The sequence below is a fragment of the Sinocyclocheilus rhinocerous genome, unplaced genomic scaffold (assembly GCF_001515625.1).
Source record: "Sinocyclocheilus rhinocerous isolate Xijiao unplaced genomic scaffold, SAMN03320098_v1.1 scaffold10747, whole genome shotgun sequence".
Classification (NCBI taxonomy): Eukaryota; Metazoa; Chordata; class Actinopteri; order Cypriniformes; family Cyprinidae; genus Sinocyclocheilus; species Sinocyclocheilus rhinocerous.
The window spans coordinates 1-7,673 of record NW_015625694.1 but is presented as its reverse complement, the minus strand read 5'-3'; the positions used below and the strand labels follow the sequence as shown (position 1 = coordinate 7,673).

General features: G+C 37.3%; 1 protein-coding gene across 1 annotated transcript; it reads right to left on the bottom strand.

Annotated features, from left to right (window-relative positions):
- Positions 1 to 4,358: 4,358 nt before the first annotated feature.
- On the bottom strand, positions 4,359 to 7,658 carry LOC107705958 (uncharacterized). The gene is made up of 8 exons (XM_016509495.1): positions 7,542 to 7,658; positions 7,387 to 7,446; positions 7,114 to 7,311; positions 6,138 to 6,446; positions 5,799 to 6,047; positions 5,629 to 5,712; positions 5,131 to 5,230; positions 4,359 to 4,727 (listed from the first exon to the last, which is right to left on the bottom strand). The coding sequence occupies exons 2-7, from the start codon at positions 7,443 to 7,445 to the stop codon at positions 5,164 to 5,166; spliced, it is 966 nt and encodes a 321-aa protein (XP_016364981.1). The 5' UTR covers position 7,446; positions 7,542 to 7,658; the 3' UTR covers positions 4,359 to 4,727; positions 5,131 to 5,163.
- Positions 7,659 to 7,673: the final 15 nt, after the last annotated feature.

The window sequence follows — 7,673 nt, the reverse complement described above, 5'->3', positions numbered from 1 at the left end:
ACATCAGCGTGCATTTTACAAACTGTAATGTAAATGTATGGTTTTGCTAGTACTTATGTGTATTTAAATGTCTGAAACCTAAAATAAGCATTATATGGTTGAAAACACTGAATATTTGTGATATGACAAGCGCTCAGCGCATCCGATCTGGCTCCGCACCAGCCAGAGCGCGAAAGCGGATTTAAATTCAACAGTTGATGACGTGACGCACTGAAAGTTCTAATCACACCGGTGTGATCGTACACTTCAGGGACCAGCCAAGACTGATCACACCGGTGTGATCGTACGTGTCAAAGGGTTAATAGTAATATGTGTGAAGAGACAGGAACATAAAATATAAACAAATTTGTTTTTAGCCCTAGATTTGTCATACAACTGCTTGTAAAAATGTCCTTTGCGTAAATTGTGAATGAGAAGGACAGTACACTGATTTAATTTCTTAAAAGCTCCATTGAAATGTAAACTGACAGGTATTACTCGCTGTAATTATTAAAACATTATGTGAAGCAACCATTGTTTTTACAATTTGTACACTGTATTCGAACTTGGAATTATATGTTTGTTTGTTTTTTAAATTGATTTATTTTTAGGAGATGCAGCTGTTGGCATAGGTAAGTCATGTTTTGTCAATGATTATGCAAAAACTGTAGTAATCCATCCACCTCACAGGTGTGGCATATCAAGATGCCTAAGGCACACCTGTGCAATAATCATGCTGTCTAATCAGTTGTACATAGAAAAAGTCTTAGATCTTTGAGTTCAGCTCATGAAAAATGGGGGCAAAAACAAAAGTGTTGCGTTTATATTTTTGTTCAGTGTAAATCTAATTTGATGCAGTTTATTTATTTATTTAAGTTTAGTTTTTTTTTGGGGCTATGTAATCAATATGAACGTTTCTCAAACCTCCCTTTACTGAACATTTGTTTATTTAATCTCACAGCTCTTAATATTATCTAAATCTGATGAAGTGCTTGAAGTTTTATAACAGGGTGATTCTTCATTCATACATGATGCTGAAGAACATGCATGTTTGTTCACCACCAACCTGTTAGTTCTTCAGTATCTTCAGTGTGTTTGATTCTGCAGGGTGTTGGATCTCTCATCTTCTCTCTGTCCTCTTTGTTTGCTGTGGGAGGAGCTTCACTGATGGTGATGTGATTGCTGTGGGAGGAGCTTCACTGATGATGATGTGATTGCTGTGGGAGGAGCTGATCTGCCAAAATCAAAATATATATATCAGTTTTTGATAGATCAATTACCGGGTCAAACTCCAGATGTCACATTTTAGTGTCTGCATCAAAAATGCATGTTTGTAAAAAATAACACAGTCTGTTGACACCAATGGATTGAGCTTTAAGTGTCAGTTTACAGGAGATCTGAAGACATTATAGATAGATATTCTATTTGTTTTCTTTTTATTTATTATACAATTAACAAAAGCAAAAAAAAAAAGGCCTCTAACACTAGCTTGCTCTATTCTTTTTCTATTCTATCTGTTTTCTTTTTATTTATTATATAATTAAAAAAAACTTGCTATGTGTTTTGTGTTAAGCTAACTGAGACTTGTTATAGCACTTGCATATCATTGCTCTTTTGTTAGTTTTGATTGCTTCCATTGTCTTCACTTGTAAGTCGCTTTGGATAAAAGTGTGTGCTAAATTACTAAATGTAAATGTAATGTAATATTTAAAAATAAAAAGCACCACAAAACAATATTTAAGGTGTCCAGTGTCAAACTATATTCATATTTATCTAAATGAACATTTATAACATCTCATGTGGCTCAATTTAAATATTTAGCAGTTCCAGTATATTTAACATATAACAAATTTGTTTCAAATATATCTAAAGAGTAGAAATGAAATCACAGCAGCAACACTTCAGATCGATTCCCATCACAGATCTCAAACTTTGACTTTTGACCTGACATTCAATACGTTTTTTTAGTCCAAACATTGACATAATCACACAAACAAACACACAAAAGCACTCAAAATCGCTCAGGTCTGAATTAAACACATTTTACTCACATGCTCGCTGCCTGTGTTGGAGATTTCTTCTGGCTCTGTGAAAAACGACTCAAAGTCTTGAGGTGCTGAGTCGGTCTGCAGAGCAACTGTGGAGTCTGGCTTCATGTTCCTATATATACATACCATCCACTCCAACAGCATTCCTTACATCTCACTATCTGCCGTCTTTTATTTTAAGAAGTGGACAGGTGACGAGGAGCTTCACACACTCCATTCCCTTACAATCCTATGCATTCAGACTGATACATTATGATTAGAATAGCAAAATAACTTGCTCACAGGAAAGGCTAGCATTGATTATACTTGTATTATATACTTGTATCGATTATAATTTATATTCTGATACCTGCTGATTATAATTTATATTCTGATAAAAAATATTCCATGCCTGCTCCACTAAATGTTTATTTCAGTAGGAAGACGCCAGAAAAGACTGTAGGGGAATTTAAAGTGAAACCCAAAGGACCCGGTGTGATGAATGAAGACCAGGAGTCAGAAATGTGATCAATTAAAGAAACAATGACTGAAGAAAATAGTTTGCAGTTTCATCAGCAGAAGACAGCTTCAACACTCTCGATGGAGTTTGTAGGCCACTCTGCGTAAATGTTAGAAACACCAGCAATTATACTCTAGCAGAGGTCACTAATTATGTCAATGCATAGAAAGAAATAAGAAAGATTCTGGTTGGTCGAAACATAGATAAACTTAGAAAATCTCCACACATGGATGTAAAACTCGAAGCATATCTTCCAGCGATTATTTTGGTGAAGAGTGATCAGAGGTCAGACGCAATAGATCTCTCCAGAGACATATATCTGGACATCAGGGTGACAGCAGATGACGGTTTCCTCCTAGAGCTCTCTCTCTGCATCGAGCTGCAAAGACACTCACACACATACATACGCAGAGAGCACTTATCTGTACTTCAAGGTTGCCGGGTTCTGCCCTGAATCTGATCAAATATGGTTCACTACACACACAATGAGAGCAGCTTCTTAGAGAGTAAAAAGGCAGAATAAAGACATATTCAACTTATGTTGTAACATGCAGACACATCAATATCATAAATGTTCTAATCACTGGATGTAGCTCCTGATGACCTCTGTGACATGACAGTCGTGACCCTGAGAGAAGAAGACAGAACTCAGCATGTCAAAGCTTACAGTTACACATCCCATATCTCCTCACTACAGGGAAGAAATATATTCAGTGCATCAGCTGCATATAATATTCAGTGGTTTGTTTCTATAACTACATACTCTAATTCTGTAAGTGTACACCTAATGAATTACACATAAATGGCACACAAAGCATATTAACCTTCTAGCCACTGACTGCATTTAATGATCGTTTCATTCTTACAACTGATTGTCAGCTAGAAACAGACTATTTGTATAAAAATGCCAGTTTTGTCTATGTCTTCACATTCCACAGAAACAAATGCCTCACTACAGACTTTCCCAGCTGCTCCCAGTGTAAACGTCAGGTTACTCCGAAGCCCATGTGTTATCCATGATGTCTGGAAACACATGACTTTGAGCTTAAGTCATTTTGCTTCTCAAGTAATTGTATCTTGAATTAAGAATGCTTATGTAGATATTTATATTGGAAAACAAGACAAAAATACTGAGTAAGAAAATACTTTTTTCAGTGTATCTCTCTTCAAAACAAGCCTCGCTGAAGTGTAATATTGTTGAATATGTATACAAGGCACTTCAACAGCTGCTCATCTCTCTTTCCAAAAGATGTTGAGATGCTTTTATGCTCTGGAAGCACTCTCTTGTCGTACAGACGTATTCATTGAGCAACTGAAAAAGCTCTGAGATTGTTTCAGTGATTGGAGCCGTTGTTCCAGCATGTCTGTGGAAATGGAATCGTCATGGCAACAGTCATGTTCATAAACCCTGACGAGGACAATACAAGTACCCTTATCATACCCATATAATGTGCATCTCCATCAGATCGTCCTCTATTTCTCTACCTTAGAATATATTGCTCAAAAGCACTGCTAAAATCAGATAAACACATCTCAAATCCAGAAGCTATATAATTCAAAAAAGACAAAATCTTAAAGTCTGTTCCCGAGTAATGATTCAATGTCCATTGTGCCCAAGAAAATAAAGCATGAAATAAAGCGATATCATGATTATCATCGAAAATGATTCAAGTTTTAGGAAAAGTCAAGAAACGCAAAACATGGTTCAAGTTTCCAAAAGCATGTTGGATTTATTTATTATTTATTTATTTCAATTCATTACAGTAACAGTTCAACAGTTTATGATCATACCCACACGCAAAACATGGTTCAAGTTTCCAAAAGCATGTTGGATTTATTTATTATTTATTTATTTCAATTCATTACAGTAACAGTTCAACAGTTTATGATCATACCCACAGATTCATACTGGCCAAGAACTCTACACAGGATTCAATACAAAAATTCTCATTTTTATTTCAGTCACAGGAAGGAGGTAAGTTTGATGTCCTCAGTATAATGTCTCTCTTGTATTGTGTTTACAGTAAACAGAGTTCAGACAGTCAAACACTGCCTGCTTGCAAATTATATTTCTCTTCTTTAGGATGAAGAGGGGAAGATTAGCTAATCAATGGTATAAATGCACTTGCTCTTTCTTTTGGTTGTTTTCATGTCTATCTCCTCCTTGCCACATTCGCTGTGGATTTTCTTGTTGCTGCCCTCTACAGGAACAAAGTGGATATTGAAACAGCAAAATGTCAAAGCTGCAGTATTTTTCCTGAAATCTTGTATTTTTCAACATTCATAAGGATTTATGTCAGTAGTTTTACATTCAAACTTTTTTTTTGTATTTTTTTGGTATGCAATTAAAAAACAAAGTCAGCATGACGCAAATAATATAAAGTGTGGAGAAGGGGCAAGACAGTTTAAAAGAAGATTGATTTTGTCATTTTACAAAACACAGTTAATGCAACAGAAACCCACTGCTGATTATGATTGAAAGTGATGATAAAAATGAATGTGGTTTACAAACTGGTGGCTTGATTTTTCTTTGGGACTCTGATGGGCAGATTCCTCAAAGCTTTTTACCCCTGTTACCTTATTATTTCCCACTGGTTATTTCACCTGTTTGTTGATTCCAGAGAGAGTTTACTGGCATCACCAGATCTCAAATCGGGGGTCTGTCCTGAAGAGCTCTCTGGATTCAATTCTGTTGTTGAAGAGCCTACAGAGATACATAAACACACTGATATTAGCTACAACCCGCTGCCTGTATTCCTCAGCTGTAAGTCGCTTTGGATGAAAGCATCTGATAAATTAATACATGTAAATGAAACACACTCTTAACATCTTTAATGATTTTCACTCCGTCGCACATGGCAATATAAACTATCCATTAAAATTTGAACACAATTGACTGATTTTTTTTTCCTGAACTACAAAGATTTTGATCTAAAAGCGTTGCTTAAATTTTGTTGACAAGTATAAATTGTTCCTATAAATGTATTTTATAATGGATGACTGGTGTGATACAATGAATGAAATGAGAGAATGATAAACTGATAAATAATCAAAAATTCAGAAAAACAACTTTGGGCTACATTGTGACACTCAGACACACACCTTACTGTCTTTATGTTACTGTTGCGAGTGACGATCCTGTTGATTTTCTCAGCCCCAGCGTCAGTGATGCTATTGCCACTAAAACTGAGATCAAAAAACAAATCAGGAATGTAAGAACTATTACAATTATACTTGAGAAATGTACACTTTGAGTTTCTTCAGTCACTCACTCAATGTTTTGCACTTTGTGGAGGTTTGGGAGCAGCAGATCCAGGCTGTGATCGGTGAGACGGCACTGACTCAGATCCAGTTCTGTCAGTCCTTCAGAATATTCCAGAATCAGCTCCAGACCTCTACAGACCTGCAGATACAGCTGAGTCTGACTGAGATCCAGCTCTTCACCCAGAGCTCCAGAGAGAGACTGCGCTTCCTCAGGCCTCACATGAGCCAGAAACTGAAGCAGCAGAGGTTTATCACAGCTGAAAGACAGAGCAAGAAATGCATTATATATATACTGAATGCTTTTATATTGGATCTGTGTGTGAATGTGATCTGTTGGTGTTTCTCACCAGAGCTGAACAGAATGTAACACTGGGAACAGCTGATCCATTCCAGCTGTATGAATCTCACAGTCCTGCAGAATCAGCCGTGTCTTTGTGTCTGAGTGAGCTCTCTGAATGACTCTGGACATCACACGGCAGTCGTCAGCGGTCAGATGTAGAGGCTCTGAGTCTGTGTTTGCTGTCAGATCCAGAGCAGAGCGGCAGGAGAAGTCCAGCTTGTGCTGAAGGATCGAGAGCAGAACAGCTGCTGCCTCCTGCTGGACATCAGAGACACTGCAGCAGTGAAGCATCTTCAGTAACAGCAGCCTGTCAACACTGAACACAGACGAACACTAGATCAGGACAGATTCTGTAACACCAGCAACAGCAGCCCGTCAACACTGAACACAGACAAACACTAGATCAGGACAGATTCTGTAAAATCAGTAACAGCAGTCTGTCAACACTGAACACAGACGAACACTAGATCAGGACAGATTCTGTAACATCAGTAACAGCCTTAAAACAGCTTTAGAAAATTTAAATCATTTAGTATGACTGGGAATCTTAAGGAATTAAGATTATTCTGAATGCTCTTAATTATTCTGGGTGTGATAATGGTTCCTTTCATAAATACATGGTTCAGTACTTTTGAGATAGAAATGTTTGAAAACATTTCTATTGCCTTTATTGTTTGCCTGTGATTATGATAATTTCAATTAACTGAAGAGCTGTTTTTTTAATCACAGTGTTTTCAGAGCTCCCATAAATGCAAACCAATAACTGCCCTTAAATATATATTAAATAACAATATTAAAATTATTATTAAAATACTACTAATAAAACAATATGCCTTTAATTAGTTAATTCAATGCTACAAAACATAATTCAATGCTACTTCAAGGCTTTTAGTAGACGTCACCCAGAAAGCTACTGAATGAAACACAGACAGACCTGAGACAGAGAAACAGAATAATAGAGCTAGAGAGAAAAGCAGTGAGACCTGAGGTGGGAGAGGTGTGTGAAGAGAGGCAGAATGCTCTGCAGCTCTTCCTCTGGTATGGAGGTCCAGAGCAGGTTGAGTGAAGCTGCAGTGCAGTGCTGCAGTGTGAAGCACAGGGCCGCACAGTGAACAGAGTCCAGATCTCTGCTCTGCAGGTTAATGTAGCTCTTCACTGAACTCAACAGACTGGACACAAACCTAGCAGAGCCGGACTCATAAATCTCTCTGATTGCACACAGCATGAAGGCAGAGCTCAACAGACTGGTCACAAACTCAGCAGAGCCGGACTCATAGATCTCTCTGATTGCACACAGCATGAAGGCAGAGCTCATCCTGTACAGACACACATCACACTTATCATTATTAAATCACTGTATATTTGCTATCATTTACTAGATACACATTTTGTGAAATAAATAATTGTTTACCGTTTAAACTGAATCCTGTTCAGGAATGGAAGAATTTCACTGATTCTGCATTGAATGTTGCTCTTTCTGAAGTCCACAGTGATTTGCTGAATTCTGTGCTGCAGGAAATAATGGAGCTCTTCCCAGCTCAAG

Bases quoted from the DNA above. Each gene is read 5' to 3' on its own strand.
- LOC107705958 (XM_016509495.1), bottom strand. From the start codon at position 7,445: ATGAGCTCTGCCTTCATGCTGTGTGCAATCAGAGAGATCTATGAGTCC. The intron at 6,048-6,137 runs GTGAGAAACACC...TCTGTCTTTCAG, and splicing joins TTACATTCTGTTCAGCTCTG to CTGTGATAAACCTCTGCTGC. The intron at 5,713-5,798 runs GTGAGTGACTGA...TTTTGATCTCAG, and splicing joins CACAAAGTGCAAAACATTGA to TTTTAGTGGCAATAGCATCA.